This window comes from Neofelis nebulosa, chromosome 11 (genome assembly GCF_028018385.1).
Source record: "Neofelis nebulosa isolate mNeoNeb1 chromosome 11, mNeoNeb1.pri, whole genome shotgun sequence".
NCBI classification, from domain to species: Eukaryota; Metazoa; Chordata; class Mammalia; order Carnivora; family Felidae; genus Neofelis; species Neofelis nebulosa.
In genome coordinates this window covers 16,775,282-16,796,567 of record NC_080792.1, presented here as the reverse complement: position 1 = coordinate 16,796,567, position 21,286 = coordinate 16,775,282, and the positions used below count along the sequence as shown (strand labels likewise).

At 51.5% G+C, this 21,286-nt stretch overlaps 1 protein-coding gene across 2 annotated transcripts in view; it reads right to left on the bottom strand.

Annotated features, from left to right (window-relative positions):
- Nucleotides 1-21,286, bottom strand: part of CCBE1 (collagen and calcium binding EGF domains 1) — a 232,388-nt gene that overhangs the window by 9,993 nt on the left and 201,109 nt on the right. For both annotated transcript variants that reach the window (XM_058691925.1, XM_058691924.1), the window contains exons 5-7: nucleotides 20,016-20,168; nucleotides 10,108-10,211; nucleotides 2,343-2,463 (exon numbers count right to left, since the gene is read on the bottom strand). In XM_058691925.1, the coding sequence (XP_058547908.1) occupies nucleotides 2,343-2,463; nucleotides 10,108-10,211; nucleotides 20,016-20,168 (378 nt within the window). The remainder of the gene's footprint in view (nucleotides 1-2,342; nucleotides 2,464-10,107; nucleotides 10,212-20,015; nucleotides 20,169-21,286) is intronic.

The following is a 21,286-nucleotide window of genomic DNA, read 5'->3' as shown; positions in this document are numbered from 1 at the left end:
AGAAACGAAGACCAGGCTTTTCATATTTGGGGAAGTCTTTTCTAGCTCATAGACTAAGCCAAAGTTAAAGACAGTTAATGTTCTATCCAAACACGTTTCACCCCCCTTACTTTCAACACTGGTTCTAAGCACATCCTGAAAGAGTTTATCTGAGAAATGGACCAGATTCCTCCTGTGACTAAATTCTTCGACTCCAGTAGTACAAGGAAAGGCCAGAGATAACATTTGGCCTTCATTTTCCCAATCAATGAACTTCAGAGATCACTGTATGTCAAGGGTCCTTAGGATGTGGGGCTTTGATGTGCAAACGGAAGCACCTTATACATAGCTGTGGGGGCCGCAGAGCAGCGGCCATCAAAGTCAAAGGTTTCCAATCCACCGTAGTTCCCAATGTTGGCGGCCCAGACTGCGATTTATCGTTAGCCTCGGGACTGGACTTCTAGTTATGGGTAGGAGAAACCTCCTAATCTCTCTGGCTGCCCTGATACATTTCAACGAAGGGCATCACAAGCTGATGCTGGAATTAAGGGGTGAGCAAGAACTGAAGGCACCCAGCAAGGGCATAGTCCGTTGCTAAAGTCACTCCTCGGTTACTCACTGCTCCATCAAGGACCCTGGACAGCTCAAACTGTGTTAGAAATCAGATGGCAGAACGGGAAAGGAGGGCTGGTAAGTCATTCGTGGAGAAGAAAGCCAGCCAACGGTTCTCTTGCTTCTCCTTCATTTGTCCTTGTTGCACTGATACGTAGACTGGTCTGGAGATGAACTTCCTCCAGGGAAACAGAGCAAGAGCACTGGCTTAGAGAAGGGTGGAGAGCTCTGTGCTAGGAATCAGTTCGTAAGGAGACCCACATCTACTTAGACTCAGCAAGAGGCTGCCTGTGGGAGGCATCTGGAGAAAACTCCACCACGGCCCAGAGTACCTCAGGCCAAGGGGATGAACAAGAGGGTAAACCACAGTCCCGGACCAGTTCTTGCTCCTTGTACAGACTGAGGCCCAGGGTACGTATGTTGGCTAGAAACCAGGCGATTAAGATATAAGTGGAAAGGAAAACATGTAAACAGTCTGGAAAGAATTTTGAGCCTTTGTTCTTGCTGAGATTCCAGCCTATAATCTGCCCACGTCCTTCCGGGTCGAACAAACCCTACAAGGCCTTTCATGTCCAGGTCAAACCCGAGTCCTGGAGTCACGGGAGGCCACAGTGGTCTCTCCCTTCCATAAGCTCCCACGGTGGGAAGCCCCTGTTCACTTACTCAGGGGCATGCAGATACTGTTTTGTTCTACTGGCTTCTGCTCTCTGTGCCTCGTCTTTCTCATTAGAACGCCAGGTCGCTCCTAACATCTAGCACACTACTAAGTGACGATAATCAGGGATAAGACCCTCCATGGTTTAGAATCATCTGCTAACACGAATGTCATTTCCTTTATTGGTGCGGAAAAAATTCTGTTCATCTATGGAGGGACTCACGATAAAATACAAAACGCGATGTAACTATTTTTCGAAAGTTCTCGTTGTGTATTTCCTGATGGAATGATGGGACGTTTAGGGTTTTCTTCAAGTATAAGGGTGAATCTCCAAAACAATACGCTGAATGCAAGAAGCCAGATAAAAAGCACACCCGCGATGAGATTCCACTGCTCTGAAGTTCTAGAACAGACAAAACTAGTGATAAAAGCAGGTCAGTGGTTGCCTACAGCTGGGGACATGGGCGTAAACTGCAAAGGGACACAAGGGAGCTTTGTGGGGTGATGGAAATAATCTATGTCTTGATACAGTGATAGGGTGCTGATTAGTAAGGGCTTGATATAGGACGTATGCATTTGTCACAACTCGTTGAACTGTGATCACAGGGGTACGTTTTACTGTATATAACTGTACCTCAATGAAGTTGACTTACAAAAAATATACAGATACAAAAAGAAATACGGGTGTGCGCGTGTTCACAAATAACAGGGGAAAGAGGAAGAACGAGGTTAAGATTAAGATGTGGGCCCTAGGGGTTCCTTACCCGATTCTATTCTTGTACATTGACATGAGAAATAATTCTTCCTTTTGTTTCTCTGTAACTTAACATGATCTCTAAGAATCCTACCCAAGCCCAGGACAATGACCTTTTCCTCCCAGATTTCTCCTGGTTGTGAGGGTTTCTCAGGCTCGAGGACCCGATCCCCCCCACTCCCACCCCCAGGCTTCTTATCACACTGGTGTGGGAGCTCCCTGGACCCCTGCCGGGGCCCTCACCCATGGAGTCTGATCTGTGTCCAGCCTGCATTCGTGGCAGCTTCTGGCAGGTCTTGGCTGGTGGCTCCCTCACCCTCCCTGACCCTCCCCAAAACTCACCAGGAGGGCCCTGGCCCCCAGGCAGCCCAGGAGGTCCTGGAAGGTAGGCATTTGAGGCCAGCACTTTGTTGCCAGTGATGTACTTGCCCAGGTCGGCAGCACTGTTGGGGAGCAGGGCAATCTGTAAAAAGAAGACGATCCTCGGTCAGGAAGCCATGGCCCCACTGCCAGGGAGATTGTTCGCATTTGTGTGTTCACAGAGGCTGCAAATCCTTTTTGCGGTAACTCCCCTCCACGAGTTAGAGCTCCTGGATTCCCCCGCTTTGAGTGAGAGCTCAGACGGGCTGTAGAGATCCCTTTCTAACCCAGAGGCCTTCCCGTGAAAATTACTCGTATGAGATCACTTGGCTGGTGAGTGGATAAACCTGGATAGGCTCCAGATAGCCGAGATGTGATCATTAGACTCATTACTTGAGTCTTCAATTTGTTAATTACTTTATTTAGTACCTACCACGTGCCAGGCCCTGTGCTTGGTTCTAATGGTGACAATGGCGATTCAGAAGGGTCCCCGCTCTTAGAGACCCCTCAGCCTAGGGAGCCAGGACCGAGAAGGTGGCTTAAGGTTCACCTGCACGCTCAGGTGTTTGGGAACCAGTGGCCAACAGTGACTGTGATGGAAAAAATAGGTCCACAAAGGTTTTGGCATGCCCACCTTCGAAAGGGGGAACCTAATTTCCACCCTCGGAGCGTGCGCTGTGCTTAGAAACTCACGTCCAATGACTAGAAAATGGCGGAAGGGATGGTGTGTAACTTCTGAGATGAGAGCATAAGATGCACCATGGCTTCCTCTATGGTTTCCCTCCTGGATTTCAGGCAGCTCGTTCCAGGGGGAAGCCAGAGGGGTCGCCCAGACAAATGACCTTCACGTTCCTTGAGATCAGGTAGGCTGCGTGAATCCGTGAGACCTTCGGGGAGAACTGGATGCTCTGATTCTCCATTTCCTCACATAAAAGGGACCACCACCACCCACCTCTAGGGCTGTGGGGATTGAACAGGAAATGTAGGTTAGGTGTCCACCACAGGACCCGGACCATACTAAGTGCTTGATAGATGTTAGTCCCAGTCTCTCTTTTTCAAGAAGCTAATTTTGGGGTGCCAAGTCAGGTGGAGAAAGGCTCATTTATGAGGGTCAGAGCTATCCCTTCCAGAAGACTTGCTCCGGAGTCCCGTAGAAACCAGGTATTTCTGAGATTTTTCTAGAACATGTTACATTCGTCCCCATGTCCTCCCGGAGGAGGCTCTGCTTGGAAACCCCATGCGCAGAGCACAACACAGGCCAGGAGAAGGCGCGTGGCAGGGCTCATCGCTAGCCTTGGAATGTTCTAGACGCCCTACATCCATCTTTGGATCCGAGCTTTTGAGAGAGGTACCGACCATCGCTGCATAGTCAGAGGTGGCCAGCTCTGTGCCCTGTGAGGTCCAACATCCGCACAGCGAAGGAAATTAAAAATTGTGCAACGTTCTTCCGCTGAGGCTCGTCATCAACCCTGAACTATGACTTCTGGGCGCACAAAACAACAAGGTACTTTGCCAGTTGCTGCCTCCTGGTCTGTGTTGCCCTCTGGGCACAGGCTGTCCATGCAGGGAGAGGCTTCGGATGACCTCCATCTTGGGAGTCTTTTCCCTTTCCACCTTCATGGGCAAGTCAGCCTTTCTCACCTCCTATTTCCTTCCTCAGGGATTTCCACCCATTTCCAAGAGACTACAGCCCTCTCTCTGGTCAAGTTCTGATGCAGCAGAGTGACACCCTCTGTCAGTGAGGCCACACAGGCCACCCTAAGATTTCAGGGCCTGCACGTAAGGAATGAGGGTGCCTGGGTGGCTCAGATGGTTAAGTATCCGACTTCAGCTCGGGTCATGATCTCGCGGTTCACGGGTTCGAGTGCCGCCTCGGGCTCTGTGCCGACGGCTCGGAGCCTGGAGCCTGCTTCGGATTCTGTGTCTCCCTCTCTCTCCACCCCTCCCCTGCTCATGCTCTGCTTCTCTGTCTCAAAAATAAACATTTAAAAAGTAAAAAAAAAAAAAATAAATAATAAATAAACAAGGAATTCACTATCAGGGGTTAGGGCACCTGGCTCGACAGTAACAGAACAAAAGATGATCATGAGATATTGAGCCCCGAAGCCTAGGCCTGCGGGGAGAGTAGGAGCTACAAAATGCATCTACTAAATCACCACTGAGAGATCAGGAGGTGGACGGTAGGCCTGGGAAAGGTTTGCTGTCCAAGATGACCTCATCTGGCTTCAGAAGGTCCTTGGTCTCCTGCACTCGTGTCCACTTCTGAGCATGGAGGCTTGGGAATACTTAGCACGTTCCGTGATGAAAGAGGACTCTGATGGGGACCCCTGGCCGAGGTCCCCTTCTCCCGCCGGAGAGCCTCTGGGTGGGGGGCTGGCTCGATCCAGTTTAAGAAACTGATGATTCTTCTTAGTCATGGAGACGGATGTTCTTGCCAATGGAGGAATCCAGTATCAGTGAAAAGCAAACATCGCAACATAAGGTTTTTACTTGTATCCGATATGTCTCATGGAGAACAAATTCTTTTGGCTCCTTTGCAGGGCGACTCCCTAATACCGCATCCTAATAGCTTCTTAATAGAAGCATGTGCAATTTTTCTAAAAGGCAAGTTCATGGGAAACCCCTGGAAGGTTTCGGCTGTATCCCTGCAGCCTGGTGTGAAGAACAAGCGGAGCCAAGAGGTTCAAGGTGTTGCTCCCGCTCAGCGTCCCTCACAGCGCGGGGCAGGCTTTCCTGCGGTCAAGGTCCTGTTCTGCTTCAGCTGCCTTAGGGGACCCATGTGAATCTGGGATGCTCCCCCGTCTGGAACTTCCCCAAAGAACTTGAGGTTCTTACTGAAATCTATCCAGCTCTGGGCAGGAGGATGTTCAGAGGACAGGAAGTTCCAAGAAGCATCAACAACGTCTTTCAAAGAGTCCCCTCGATATCCTTAGCATTTCTGAGCACATCCCAGGATGCTTGGCAGTCCCCTACCTAGTATTCACATCCTTGGGTAAGGACAGCCGTTAAGGGTCCACGAGCTAGGAGATTCCTGACCACTCACTGCCCTCCTCCATGCCTTGAGAAGACCCAGTGTTCCCTGAAAAATGCAAACAATGACCCCTGTGATCATCACTCAGAAGCCAGTGGGGCCAACCATAAGAATTAGAATATTGTGCAGTCTGAAAGTCAGTTTTTTTTTTTTTTTTTTTTTTTTTTTTTTTTTTTTAATCAGGACTCGTGATTCAAAGCCCTCACCAGGACACTACTGTGATCTAGGGGTTTACAACGGTGCTGGTGTCACTGGGTCATGGCAAGATACCACTCCAAACTGCAAACGTGGGCCTGTCACCCTGGCGTGGAACGGGAGGGAACCAACGAGCGAGGGGAATTTAGAAGCAAATCTACCGTAACTAGGGAACAGCCAACACTGGCAGCTGAAGGCTGGTCCAATGTTATTATCTGCTTCCGAGAGGAAAACTGAAATGTGGATCACGTCTGTGGGCTTTGGCATTAGGCAGAGTTAGGTCTCAGTCTCAGCCCTGCTACTATTTTTCCCCGGGGGATCTCCCCATCTACCAAATGAAGATTGTTAACATCCACCTGAAAGGCCTGCTGGGCACGTGAAGGGGACGATGTCTGGCTGCGTGACTTTGGGTGAGTCCTTTCTCCCTTCCACGTTCGCACCTTCACGCCTACAGATCGAGAGGCCTGGGCCAGATGGTCACACCTTTGGATTTACAGTGTTGTAAGCAAGCCTGGAGGACGAGATCTGTATGTCCAGCTCTCTCTGCTCCCTTGTAGAAGTTGTGAGTTGATCCAATAAATGTCAACCTCCGCTTCCCGGCTGATCTCCGGCTGGGTAATTACATTCTGGCTCCCTCAGATCCCCTACACGTCAGCAGGATGACTGGAAAAGTAAGGGTGCTAGAGTTTTGGAGGCAGACGTCCAGGGTCCCTGGTGTGACTTGCTGCAAAAACACAGCGGAGGACTGGCTTGTGGGATGCAGGTATGTGTGAAGGTCATGGTAATGACAGAGGAGTGTCCATGTCTCCTAGATTCCAACCAATGGAATCGTGAATATCGTTATCTTGTATTAGCCTTTGTGATAAGGTATCTACACTTCATAGAGCTGTTGGTACGAGTCAGGTAGATGCTGTCTGTGCAGCACTTTGTGAGGATATACAATTAATATTGTTTACTGGGTAACCATTTATAAAGCTCTAAGTGGCAAATACCATTTTAAGTCCTTTATAAATGTTAACTTATTTGATCATCATGAAAACAGAAACATTGTTGTCCCTTTTTAAAAAATTTTTTAATGTTTTTATTTTTGAGAGAGAGCATGAGTGGGGGAGGGCAGAGAGAGACACACACAGAATCTGAAGCAGGCTCCAGGGTCTGAGCTGTCAGCACAGAGCCTGACACGGGGCTCAAACTCACAAACTGTGAGATCGTGACCTGAGCCAAAGTCAGATGCTTAACCGACTGAACCACCCAGGTGCCCCTGCTGTCCCCTTTTAGTAGAAGTGAGGCACAGAGACGTTAGGTAACTTACCTAGGGTCACGCACCCGGCATGTAGCAGGGCTAGGATTTAACTTAGCCAACACGGTTCTGGAATCTGCTCCTAACCACTACATCAAGCCGCCTCTCTCAATATTACCAGTGATATTCTGCAAAGCAATCTACAGTCACTTTAGTATGGATTAGTCTTCTCAATATCCTGAGAAGACCCATTTTGCCAAGCAACTAGATCAAGGTAGCAGAGGAAGTCACAACTGATCGAGAAGCCAGTTAGTCCCCCAGCACCAAGGGCGGCGCCAGGATGAGCAAACGCAGACCTCGGGCTGCAAATGTGCGCACGCCTCTGAAACCGCGCGGACCTGTAACTTCTGAGGCTCTGACCGGCTGCCCCCCTCCGCCTGGCAACTGGGGTTTGACCTGTGCCACTGGCTTGACTGCCCAGAGGAAACACTTTACAGAGGCAGGATTTCATTCCACACCATCTCGTATTTCCTCACTTCCCAGCCCACCACAGGGCACAGCAGGTGCTCACCAACCCTTCCTGAGCTCACGATCCACGCTTTTCTCAACTGCCCTGCCGCAGCGTGGATCTCCAATCAAATAGTCCCTGCAGCAGGAACACAAGGGGCTTCTAAAAACCTGATTCCTTGCTGTGGATTTTCCCTCAGTGCTCTGACGGGCCTGGCACCCCCTCCACGAGTTAAATGATGGGTATTTTACTTCATCCCTAGTCTCCCTTTTTAGCCAAAATCAGCTTTTTCCTTTTTCTCCCAAACCGAAGAAGAAATGAGGAAGCTGGGGGCACTGATGTCTGCACACAATTTGGAAAACCTTTCAAGGGGAAAATAAAAGCACAGAATCCGGAAAACCCACGAATCTGTATCTTAGCAAGTTATTATAAGGCAAGCACCTTTTTAATGAAACCCTAAGTCAAAAAAACAGAACTTGGCCAGTCATCAGAAGTCACCCTTCATGTGCTTCGACCCAATCAGTTTCATTCCCCTCCGCCCCAAGTGACCACTATTCCTTATCGTAATCACTTCCTGTGTCTTAAAAATAATCTCTCGCCTACCCACGCACGTCCACCTGCTACGGTTTAGTCTTGTTCATTTTACCAAAATGACGTGTCTTTTCGGTTTCTTTTAACCTTCAGGTCGTCGCCCCACCTCTTTCTTTTCCTGACAATTTACCCATCAGAGAACCCAGGGCACTCCCCCTGGCGAGTCTCTGCAGCTGGGGTTTGGCTGACTACACCCACGGGGCAGTTCGGCACGTCTGCATCCTATTTTCTACCGTGGCCTTGACATCCAGTACCTACCTCTCGGCCAGCTGATTTGGGGAGAGGTCCTACGCTCTTTCTGAAAGAACACGCGGCATCGGGAGTAGTGAGATGAAGTGAAAACCAACCGATGATCCCGCCACCGGTGCAGGAGCAGGAGTCTGGCCTGCCTCTCGGGCAGTGACTTCACCTGTCTGCGGTTCGCCGCACCTTTCTTGCACAGGCACAAATGGCGCCCTGGATGGAAGACTGCTTTGGAAACTGCAGGATGCCGCCCCTTCCAACAGGCGCCTTTTAAAAGGAGTCGCTCCTCTTAACGTTCTTTGAATGTCAGCATTAGCTTCGACTTGTCACAATGTGTGTGTAGAGTTCAGCATGAGATGGATCAACTGCTGTCCGACCAACTGCACGTGAGTTACAGGAGCACTAAGTGCGTGAGAGGTACCACATGAGAGTCCCTGGAGTACTAAGTGCATGCAAATTATTGCCTGAGTTACTGGACTACTAAGTGTATGAGTTACCACGAGTTACTGGCGTACTAAGTATTTGAGAGTTAACCTGTGAGTTGTCAGAGTACTAAGTGCACGCGAGTTACTGGCGTATTAAGTGTGTGAGAGGTACCACGTGAGTTACCGAAGCACTAGGAAGTACTTGCTCTTGGATTTGTACGAGCTCTACAACAAGGTCTTTAAAGGTGGTGGGTATTGTGACACAAAATTTTCAACTCTTCAGATATTTCTTTCACAGAACGTACATTTCATGAAAGCCACAGAGCCTGAGGGAAAGCCGGATACTGATTTAGCCAACTGCGTTTCTGAACAACTTGGGAGATTTAGTCGCCCTGTTCTCAAGATCGTCCAGGCTGGAAAACAAATTTCCCTATGGTTTTCGGATTTTTTAACTACCCGGGAGAGGAAGCAGAGTGTAGCTTTAGGTCTTGAGATGCTGAGCAACTCCTCCCCGCAAGCCCAGTCCTCTGTGCAACACAAAGTTTCTTCCGTGAGCCCTTTTTTGGATTTGCTCGGTAAATATTAACATCAATCCAGGGTTAACCTGAGGATGTGTGTGGGATGCACTTCTATCTCTGTGTTTACGATGCTACGCTTACAAAGTGTTCTGCTGGTTCTCCCTATTGGGTCAGAGGCCACATGGGATCGTGATTACAGGATATATAAACAGATCCTCGTTTGTTTCAGCAGCATTAGAGCGATTTCTGAGCCGCTGACAAGTTGGAGAAATCGACCGACCTTAGATGTAATAAATAGCATTGATCTGGGTCCAGGACAGTTGTTCAAGAAATCAGGTCACTAGATCCATCACGGGGCCATTACTCACAGCATAACGTTACAACGTTACTAGAAACCTGATATTCTCTGAGGCATGTGTGGCAGCCTTTTGTAAAATGAGTCAATCCTCATTCTTGTTGACACGACGTACCCAAACAGCTATTTTCCAAGGTGACGCAGCCCAGACAAAGCACGGGCCGTGGCTTTTAAATGTGAAAAAATAAAGCTGCTACAGAAATTCACCGTCAGCTTGTGGAAGTTTCTAGACAGGACGCTCTCTATCGTAAAACGTAGTCGACACGTTAGACGGAGTAAAGCTGGGTGAGTCCGTCCCAGGACCACGTGTCTGGACGAGGTCCGTCTGACCCGAAGTTGCAACAATCCTAGCTCTTCCTGCCTACGTCTTCGCCACGTGCCCCTTCCTCGCGGCCTGCTGTACCAGTCACCTCATCAGTCCCTTCCTTGCCTCGGCCGTCCTGTCGCCCTCTAGCTGTCAGCCCGGAGGGTGGGCGGGCAAAGCTAAGTCTGACTCCAAAGCCAGCTGGCACCAGCCCCAGTGAATGCTCGAGGCAGTCGGGGGCGACACCGTATTCGCTTACTGCTTCTAAACATTCTTCGTCTTTACCTGCCCGGAGTCCTCTTTTTATGCGGCTGCTTCTATCGTAACAGGCACGTACCTTCTGCTTCAGCTGCAGCACTGTCTGCTTCATCTGGAGAAACTCCGTGCACGTAGCACAGCAGGTTTTGGCCTCCACTGCGTTCTCAGACTTCTCGTCGTGCCCTGTGGGAGGAGGCGGGCTCAGGTCAGCTTGGGAGGCTGGAGGACACCCAGACCCAGAGAGACAGCATCGCAAAGGGCAGTCCCGGGGGGATCGGCTGGCAGCGGGGGCGTGCGAGGGAGAGAGGCTGGCGATCTTACAGTGCTCAGGTCACTGACCGCACATTCGGGTCAGGGGAGAGACAGAGACACCCCTCCGCCCCGCCCCCCCCCCCAAAAAGAAAAACCTCTGGGTTCAGCCGTTCTCATTCAGGCAGCCCAGTATCTTCCTCTTTCACGCGTGAACGCGGGAACCACGGCCCTTTTATCAGTGCCTTTCAGGAGGCGGGATCTGCCAATGTGACATGAGTCACATTCCCACCCATCCAAGGGCCAACATTTCACCTGCTGTAAGTTATCCTCCAAGCTCCGGCAATGGGACTCTCGTGCAGGGCTCACAAAACTGGTCTCTAAAAACCCTGACAGTCCAGCTGTTTGAACCGAGCACAGGCCAGGTGCGTGCGTGCGTGTGTGTGTGTGTGTGTGTGTGTGTGCATGTCAGTCACAGATCAGGGCTGAGCACCCACCCCAGGGAGATGTGAGGCCAGGATGGAAAACGTGCCAGGTGCTCTGGACACACGTGCCTGGGGTAAAATGGGACAGGCACCGGGGAAGGCAGTCTGGCTGTCCACCGGAAGGGTCCCAGTGCTGTCTCGTAGAGCAATAGAAGCTCCAAGAGCTCTTTGTGAAATTGTATTTGGGAAAGAAAGAATGGGTGACTTGAACAGTGACGTGGTCAAACATTCACCCCCAAATGCACCCAACTCTCAGCTTACGGGCATTGAAATGGGCTGCACAAGCCTGCGTGGTGGTGGGGGGAGACTGGCTACCAGAGGTCCTCTCGCTGAGATGAGCGGGTGCAGACCACCAAGCTGTGTGTGAAAGGTGTCTGTGGGACGAGAGGGTGTGTGAATATGGGGTCGGGTAGGGCACTTTGACACCCAGGGACAGGCAAACGTGCCGAGCTCAGAAAGCCTTTGGGGTTGGGCTGGGTGTGCAGAGAACCACCATGGCGATCTAGAACGCAGCTGGGGTCCCTCTAAGTCCCTTCTCGTCCTTCTAGGCTCGTGTACTTTTATTATTCCCCTCTTCTGGGAAGCCCTCTTTGCTGCCTCCATTCACGGAGACCCATCAGCTATCAAGACCCAGTTCAGATGTTCCATGAAGCCTGTCCTCCCTCTCTACAGAGATACCACAGTCCTGAGGTCAGGCAGCATGTTCTGGACTTCTCTGCAGAGTGGTTCCCAGCACCGGAGTGTAAGCCACCTGAGGACTGGAATTGCCCATAGCTCACACAGTGGCTGCTCAAAAAATATTTGTGAAATAGCGTGCCATAGGCTGAACTGTTTTCCTGCCAAACTTCGTATGTTGAAGCCCTGATCCCCAGTGCCTCAGAATGTGACCTTATTCAGAAACAGGGTCATTGCTGACGTAATTAGTTAGGATGACATCATATGGTCACAGGCCGGGCCTGGAATCAATGAGACTGGTATTTTTTTAAATTATTTTTTTAAGTTTATTTTTGAGAGGGGGGGGGGCAGACAGACAGACGCTGGTATTCTTACAAAAAGGACAACAGGACATGGAGGCACACCCAGGGGCAGCACCACGTGAAGGTGAAGGCAGAGATCAGGGTAGGTTCAGCAGGAGCCGAGGAATGCCAAAGACCGCGGGCAAACCCCAGAAGCAAGGAGAGGGGCACGGGGCAGGGAAACAGCCCCGCCTACACCTTGATCTCAGACTTGTAGCCTGCAGAACAGACATCATACATCTCTGCCCTTTAAGCCACCTAGTTGGTGGCTGTCTATGGCAAACCTGGGAAACAGATGGCCACCCTGGGCATCAGGAGAGCCCCACGCTCACACGAACCTTGCTCACCAAGCCTAGCTGCTTTCTCCAACGGGGTCAGTCCCCTGCTCGGTGATCTACGTGGTGGTGGGCGTTTCTGCTCTTTGGGAGGTGGGGTGGGCCTTGGGGGGGGGCAACATGGCAACTAGCACAGGCAGCATAGCAGGGGACAGCTCAGAGCTCACCCGTCACCCCCCGGTCCCTGCCTCTCACAGAAGCCTGAGGCTTGGAGCGCCCCTGCTTGGGACACACTTCTCAAGCCAGCGAAGCAGTGCTCAGTCTCTAAGTTACCAAAAGCAGCAGGGTCAACCTCTAGCTTAGGTTTTGAAAGACTGGGAGATGCACGTGAATCCACAGGAAGGTGGCAGTCTTTTTTAATGTCATTTTTTAAATGTTTATTTTTGAGAGAGTGTGCCTGGGGGGGGGGAGGGGCAAAGGGAGGGGGACAGGTGATCCGAAGCAGGCTTGGCACGGACAGCAGGGAGCCCGATGTGGGGCTCGAATTCATCACCCTCAAGATCATGGCCTGAGCCGAAGTCAGCCACTCAACCGACTCAGCCACCCAGGTGCCCCTGGCAGTCTCTTTTTAAATCCACCTACGTGTATGTGATGTAACGGGCCACCTCGTCAATTCCCACGTCCCATGCTAACCGTCCTATCAGTGACTTCCCCACCCGCACGGCCAGTTCGTACGCTTGGGGAATGATGTGGACCCACGTTAGAGCTGTGTAATAATGAGCGAGTTAGGAGGAGGACGGAGGTCTTTGCTTGGAGGTGGCAAAATGGAACGGTTAAGAGCAAGGCCTCCACGGCGCTACTGTCCTGGCTCCACAGCCCAGCTCTGTCGAGGACTAGCTGAGGAATCCTGGGCAAGTTATCCGGCCTCGGTGAGCCCCAGTTTCCTGAACCACAGCATTGGAAGGATACTACGGTGATGAGCGAGGGGAGGTCTGTGCACGAGCTGGCACAGAGGCTGTAAGAAACAGGAGACGGTGCCTGGCTCAGTCTTCGGACCCCTCCAGCCCTTTGCTTCCTTTCGCCTGGTAGTCCCAGGATCCTTGAAGGACAGAAATTAACGCAAACAGGACGAGGGAAAACCGACATCCGGTGACTTTCTGGAAGCCATCTCGCAAGTCCGCTGACGTAGGCTATTGGAATTGAGGTATCCCGAATCGGAGCCCGACGCCTTTTCTGCAAACCAGGCAATTTCCTCTGGGCTCTTTAGCCACGTTTAATGTACCCATTTACAGTCCTACTTGCTTACAGAACTTGAACTCATGTGAGGAGAGCCAGTTACTTCGATCAGTCTTCAGCATAAAAGAGCGACACGAGGGCATTTCCACGCAAGAGAGCACTTGGTGGTGAAGGCCTGAAGCCTGACCAACTCTGGGCGTGCTGATGGCCGAGAATGGTGGACCCCGGCATAAAGAGATGACCCCGGCTGCAGGTTTATTCGGTCCGTTAGTACGGAAGGACGGCTGGAGGACATCCTCTCTGCCTACCTAGCATCCATCCATTCCAGCCCTTCTACTGGCCAATTCATACAGTCTCGTCCCTGCTTCCCATCCATTTCTCTCTCCCATCCACCTGTCTGTTCATCCATCCATTTACCCATCCCTCCCTCTCTCCCTCTTATCCACTTCCGGAGCATCTGCTACTCGCCAGGCCGCGTGACGCCGTGAGGGTGCAAAGCAATCGAGGATGCCCAGTTAACAATTTGTGATCCGCCTTTGTAAGGAACCAGCCCTGCTGGAGAGCCAGGCCGCCGCGAACAAGAGTTAGGAGCCCGTCTTTCCATTCCTGCTTCCATATGCTCCGCTGAATTTTCCAAGTGCCGGTGTGATGAAGGTGACTTGGTATTTTCACAAGAAGAGTAAGCCTCCCTACCAGGTTCTAGACTCTATTTAGATCACAGAGTGTTAGAAGCCATGTATCTTTGGTTCGATCTTTCCTTTCCAGATAAGGAAACGTAACTTGCTTCAGGTCTCCCTGTGTACACAGGCTGGGGACTTGCAGGTTCCGAATGTGGCATCGGGGGGATGCGGTGAGCCTGGTGTTGGGAGTTGCGTTTAGAACACCCGAGAGCTCTCTGCCAGGCGGAGCCCAGGACAGTGGTCGTCGTGTGACTGCTGGGCCAGCAGCAGCATGTAACCTGCTCTCAGAAATCTGAAATCCTGGGAACAGGTCCTAGTGCATAGCTCCATCAGAGTCCTCCGAGGGACCCTGAAGCACCTGCCTGTTCAACCATCACCACTCCCGGGGATAAGCTCTGCCGAGGGACTTTCACCTGGAAAACGCCTGGTCTGTTCTCTGTCCCTTTGTGTAATTATCAGAACACAGACCTCAAGATGGACTCTGTCCAAAGGATTTGTCAATCTTCTACAGACAGGGACTGACACAGTAGCAAGGAACCCAGGCTCTGGTGGAGGCAGATGATCAAAATTTGGATCCCGATGCTGCCACTTAGTACCCTGTGGGTTGGTGGCCACAGCTTCCGGGCACATTCCTCAAATAATAAAATGACAAAAGCCTCGATCACCTCGGTTGCTTTGGCATCAATGAAGTGACACCTGTAAGTTCCTAGAAAAGGGCCCAGTACAGGGCAAGTGCTCCATAAATGTTATTATCGGTACGAAGTTCCTTACAAAGTAACAGTTCCTTACATCACCCTTTGGAAGGAGCTCTCAGATGGTCTGAAGATAAATTAATTGCGTGTGTAGGCCTGGAGCATGCAGTCTGTTCTGAATTGAGGCTCATCTGTCCCACAATTTGTCAAATGTGGAGCTAAAATCATCCTGTGCGTGCGTTAACGATTCATTTAGAAGCCTGAGTAGACATCTCTGATTCTGCATGTTTTCAGACCTCTCAATTCACGCTGTGGTCACCGAACATCCCCAACTGTGAGCAGCTCCTGTCAAGGGAGGGGTTACTTAACATTTTGCTCCAACCAGTTCAGACTTTAAAGGTGCATTATTATTGATTAGCCACATGGGGGCATGTAGCTCTAATTTTTACTACTGTCGGCGATACACATCGTAAGCATTAGAAAGAAGAATATCTCAAGAAACCCAAGGGAAACTAGAGAATGTTCCCAATATGTCTCATGTGGGCAATGTCACAAGCCAACGGAGGTTTGTTTTGAAAAGCTGATTGTGCAGATTTGGGCCCTGGGCAGCCGGTCTCCACCCTGCCGGCACGTGATAACCACCTGGGGGAGGGGGAGGGGTTAAAAAAAAATACCACTGTGTTGCACCCCACCCATCTGGGGGTTGCAGCAAGGGAACAGGGTCCGCAATGTTTAAAGCTCCCCGGGTGGAACCACTGATCTATGGATTAGTGGAGCTTGAAAGTTACATGAAACACCTGGCCGTCCCTGACACTCTGAACTGTAATAAGGGACGCCGGGGGTCCCGCAGTCAGTCTATCAGAAAGTAAACACAAGTGGAAAAATAGAGCAGTAAGCTAATTACCACGGAGCCACTGTGTCCTTAAATTTGTCTCCCCATCGGTGCTACACAGACTCCCTGGAGTGTCTGAACCGGCCCGCCACTCTTGTGTGGTAGCCAGACGGCTTGTGTCACCGTGCCTGTGTGTACACGGCCACCCTTCAACCGGCAGGGGCAGTTTCGAGGCCGCCCCCTTCTGCTCTCCACACGCTTTTCTAAGAGTGAGCTGAGGCTGTGTTTGACTTTTAAATTCCTCCGGCTATAACATCGCAGACATGGGACGAGGCGAAGGAAGAAAAAAAAAGGGGGGGGGGGGATGGGGAAAGGAGATTTTAGATCACATGTGTTTATACCCAATGATCATTATCTCTTCATGAAAAAAACTTAACCATGATGAAATATTCGTTTTGTTAATTAGTCCACAGCAGATGAAGCTGCTTAGACTGGCTGTGCTGTCCCAGACGCAGGGCTCATCCGGCTAACTTTCCCCGTCGCTGGGCCAAATATCCGGATGTTCGTTATTCATCTTTTAGATACCGTAAGGAAAGTTCTCGGTTGAGGTGTCGAAGCTGGCCACGCCGCTGAGCTTTGGCACTCGCACAGATGGAGGGCAAAGCGGTGAGGACTGAAGGGCTCACGGGGCCGGTCGGGCTCAGATTACTTATGCTGCATCGCAGCAAGTTATGGAAAAGGTGAAGGAGGGCAAGAGGGGCTTCGGGGCTCACCCAGTCCCGGTCTTCCTACACAGCAGGAGGCCGAGGCCCGGGGCCTGCCCCGCGACACTCCGCGGTTGATGCTGAAGCAGCTCTGGGCCAGCTCCCCCGGCTTCCAAGCCAAGGAACTTTCCACGGCATCACGGTGGTCAAAGAGATGCAACTGGGGCACTTGTTTTCGCTGCCAGCACCATGGGCCCCACCTTCTCCATGGCCCATCACTCGGGTTAGGACCCTAACAGTCAGGGCACACGACACGCCTGTCCTCTCTCATAGTTTTCATTATGAGAGTTCTTCCTCTCCGTCCCTACCTTCCTGACGTTCTTGGTTACTACCGTTGGAATGTTTTTCTTAGTAAAATACGAAAACCAAACGCTAGTTCCGTGTTGCATGTGTGGTGAATCCAACAGACACCGGTGACTGAAAATTAAACCCCGAGAAATTCTTTTCTAATGCGGCAGCCCACGGCAGGGGACTGTGATTCAACAGACAGTGATGTTGAAGCTTTGGTATTTTTTTTTGTGTGTGTGTGTTTGCTTTTAAAGTATTGGTAGCTGTTATATTTGGAGGAGGAAGAGAGAGGAGAGAGAATTTGCAGCCTAGGCTTATCTGTGCAACGAGTTTTATGACCCGCTAAAGCTCAATGGTATACCCTCCAGCCGGTTCTCACTAATTGCACGGAAAGTCAGCTCCCATTTAAAGTCACCGTAAACAGGAACAAACATTCTCTCTGTAGGCTAGGACAGAGGAGTCCCATCCTGGCTCATCAGATGCTCTGTAGTCTGCAGCAAGAGGCTTCCCTCCGGACTTTGGCCGCTTCATCTAGCGATGAAGACGTCCTTGCCTAAAAGTCAACCAGATGACCTACCAAGCTCAACCCCCGAGCTTAGGCCTTTGATGTTAATTTTCCAAATGGTAATCTCCAGGACCCTATCATCTGTGAGATGTTCATAGGGATTATCTTAAGAAAATAACTTGGGGAGGGGCACCTGGGTGGCTCAGTAGGGTTAAGCATCCACTCCTGATTTCGGCTCAGGTCACGCGCTCACGGTTCGTGAGTCTGAGCCCCACATCAGACTCTGGGCTGACAGTGCAGAGACTGCTTGGGATTCTCTCTCTACCCCCCCACCCCCACCCCCTTCTCTCTGCCCCTCCCCTGCTGGTGCTCTTTCTCTCAAAATAAACAAATAATTTGGGGGACATTCAGGCTTCATCAAAATTGACATTTCTGAAAAAGGCAATCTCCGAGCGTTTCGTGCACCAGCACCATGAACCCTTAAGTGGGTGTAGTAACGTGTTCTTCTCCAAACATCCGAACGCAGACATTTCTAAAGAAAGAGAATACAACGTGGGGAACCGTGGCAGCAGATGGTCAGAAGAGGTCCGCCTTTAAATCAAAGGAATCTTAGAGACGGTGCACGAAACGTAGCACGTGTCCATCCCTTACAATTGCGACCACTTCAGTTTCTCCCTGAATTCTCAGCCGTAGAAGCCAAACTGCTCACCGCTTTAGAATTCTTGATCTCTTGAACTTGATCTCTCACACTAACACTTCTTGGGAAGTGCCACGCAAAAAATGTTCAAGTGGTACAATTCGCACCTCGGGGAAGAAGACAGAGAGGACTACCTACGGTCTGAAGACAAAACGTAAGCTCCGTAGACTGCCAACTGCAAAGACACAATGGTGACCTCCGCCGTGCTCTTGCTGGGCCGGTCTGGGTCTACACGAGGTGGGAGGAGGTGAGCGTCTCCCACCAGGCCCACCTGGTCCCTGCACTCTGGCAAGAGCTCTCCCTAGGGTGCTGCACAGGGAGGGAGCCGGAGACCAGAGAAGAAGTTCATGTCAGCATAAAGTCCCACCCTGCCTCTGGATGTTCCGTCCAGCTTCTCTGGTTAATTCCCTGTTAATTAAGGCCGGGTCTCTGGGCGGGAACCCTCACGGGTGAGGCCAGGTCCTGTTCTTTGGAGATCCACCCCCCCCCCCCCAATCGAATCCCACCCTGGCACGCAGCAGTAAACGTCTACCGTTGCAATTTCTGATGGGAAAGCTCTAGACTGCGTTGCTCAGTGCTGCCCGTCATGCCCAAGTAAACAGATTCCACCCGGATATAAATTAAGGCAAGGAGGCAATGGAGTTGCCAGGTTCCTGGCTCACAGGCCCCGGCTTCCTGGCTCAGAGCATAGCTGGAAGCCTAATTCCAAAAAGAGAAATTAGAAAGCAGCTTTCTTGTTGCCAACTTTCAAGGTGGCCCGAGAACTGGCATGTCAGCGGCTGAAAGGCCGCATCTCATTTTCCAAAGGATTCCTTCCTTCCAGTAAAGGAGATAATCAAACAGATAAGTGACACACTGTGCCCCTCCCCCACCGTCTTCACCGTGGGACAAAAAGGAAGTGATTTTAATTTTGGATTAAACAAACAAACAAAAAAAGCCCCAGCAACACTTTTCCTCAATCAACCCTTAGGCCAAAAAGGCTGCTTACCTCTGCTTTTAAGCACCTCTGGGCACCCCGGCCCCACATGCCTTAGGCTTTCCAAAGTGTCACCAAGCCCAAATTATTCCACATTGCCCAATCCTGGGCTGGCCCCAAAGAGACTTTGCATCTTCTAGTATATGGTGGCCTCCTCACGACTCAAGCCGGTTGTTCTCAGAATTTCCCTTTGTAGTTTTTCCATGTGAGGCAGCTGCTCCCCAGCTGTTTGCTGCCCTCAGTGGATGGCGACAGTCCTCTACCCGTTTGTGAATTTCAGGCCAAACCCAAGAATCACGACCTCCCAAGCGCCCAGACTGTTTGGCCTTTTCACCCCCCAGCATGTCCCGGTACATGGGTTTTGCCCAGGAGCCCCTCCCTGCTCCGAGATGCCCATGGCCCAGCCAGCCTCTCCGGACAGACAGACAGGGTCCTGTCACCTCCCTTTCCGAGGGGGCCCGGGGAGAGCTGGGCCCTGAGCACAGGACTACGGGAGAGGCTTCCCGGCCTAGGAGTGTTGGATACAGGAGCACAGGGGCTCCTTTCCTCCAAACTTAAAGGAGCAACCCAACATCCGGGCTGATCAGATCCCCGAGTGACAGGTCAGTGGGACGGGGTTGACGTAACGTACATGAGCCTCTCAAACCGTGAAGGCCCGCTTCTCACACCGCAGCGCTGCGTCATGGACTGTATTTGCAAAACACGATCAAAACTCGAAATTTTTTTTTCTAGAAAACTACAATTACTAGGAAAATTAGACCACCTGCCAGCCTAGATCTTTGGATTCAGACACAACGTCTAGCGAATGGGTACAAAAACGTCTCAACGCTCTCACTTCTCTTTTTATCCAATGACGAACCAGGTAACAAATACATCTGGGCAGGTACGGGGCACGGACTGCACTTCAGGCGGCATTGATGTGCGTGGTTCCCGGGCATGGGAAGGTTTCCTGTCGATCTTCCACCCTTTCTCTGAGAGAACACAGGGTTTCTGGCCCCTTCGCTGCCCATCTGAGGTGGGTGCCAGCACATAGCTAAGTTCTACCGACGGGGGCGGGAGCACAGCGCCTCCAGTTGGTGGGGAGCTTCCTCAAATACACCCCGGCTCGCAACCCTCCCTGCTGGCAGGCTTTGCTCCGTTGCGGCTCGGCCTGATGTCCTCCTCCTCTCTCACCCAGATGCCGCCTGCCAGTCGCGTAAATGCCCCTTCCTGCCCGCCGCTCCCGGAGGAATGCTAGTGGTCTCCCGGGGGGCCTGCCCACCTCCTGGGGTGGCTTCATTTGGACTACTCACCAGTGTCGTTGGGGTATTTGTCTCCCTTGGTGCACGTCCTCCCGTCGTCCTCCCGGATGTAACCCTCCCGGCATTCACAGCGGTAGCTGCCCACGGTGTTGACGCAGATGTGGGCGCACAGTGTCTCGTTGCTGGTGGCACACTCGTCGATATCTGGGTTTGGACCAAAGGCAGAGAAGGCTCCGCTTGAGAGAACTCTCTTCCAACGACAGGGGGACGTTGGGCTTGGCCTTCCTGTGAACGTCTGCAGGGGACCCTTTGCCAGCCTCCCTCCGAGAATGCTGGAATGAAGCAGGACGCTAGAAACAGGAGCCATCTCGAGGGGAGTGCCTCAGGCAGGGTCACCGTGGTGACAAGCCGATCAGTAATGGGGTTCTATGGTGGCCCTGCCACCACCAAGTCATGTGACCTGGTTCCCGCCCCGCCCACCCCCCCCTCCGGTGCCTAGCCTTCAAAATTCCCACCTACAAAACACGAACGATGCCTGCCCGAAATACTTCACCGGGCAAATCAGGAGAGAAAATGAGATGATGGAGAGCAACGTACACGGAAAAGCAGGCATCAGAGACATGAACTTCTACAAGGACCCATGTGTGCCGAGGGCTTTTACGTTCCCCTTTATGGCTCTGGGTTCTGAGCAGCAGGATGGTGACCCAAGGTCAACTTTGGGTCAATGGCTCCTTCCCAGTTAAGAGAGGTAATGAAACCGGAGAAGAAAAGCCACTTCGGGTGAAAGAAGATAGTCACGATGGGTCTAACGGAGACAGTTTTCCCCAAGAAATTTCGGTGTCATCAATGACCCAGACAGACCGCCCGTGAGCTGTGGAAACGAGCCATGAGCCCATCAAACAAGCCCTTCTCTGCCCTTGACCTAAGCGTGAAGCTGCCTCTACTGTCCAGGGGAGGGAGGGCAAGGTTGAAAGGAGAGAAACAGATAGAATTCTGAGCAGAATGCTCTTTTGCTGACCCCCATATGGGAAGCACAGGGTACCGTGGCTATCACAAACTCAAAGAAGAACCCTCGCGCCTGGGACCGCGGAAGGACAGAATGGCACATCGCAGTCTCTGTAAGAGGCACCGGTGGTCCCGGCTGCACTCACTTGGTGGTCTCCACCTCCTCCTTGTCATCGTGGGGTGCCACTGGGGACAAGCCAGGAGGCTACTGTCTACAATTTCTCTTAAATGGTACTTGCTAGAGTCCCCGCTGGGGCAGAGGAAGAGGGGCCACTCATCACAGTTCATTTATTCTCCACTTGGGACCGTATGCCTGG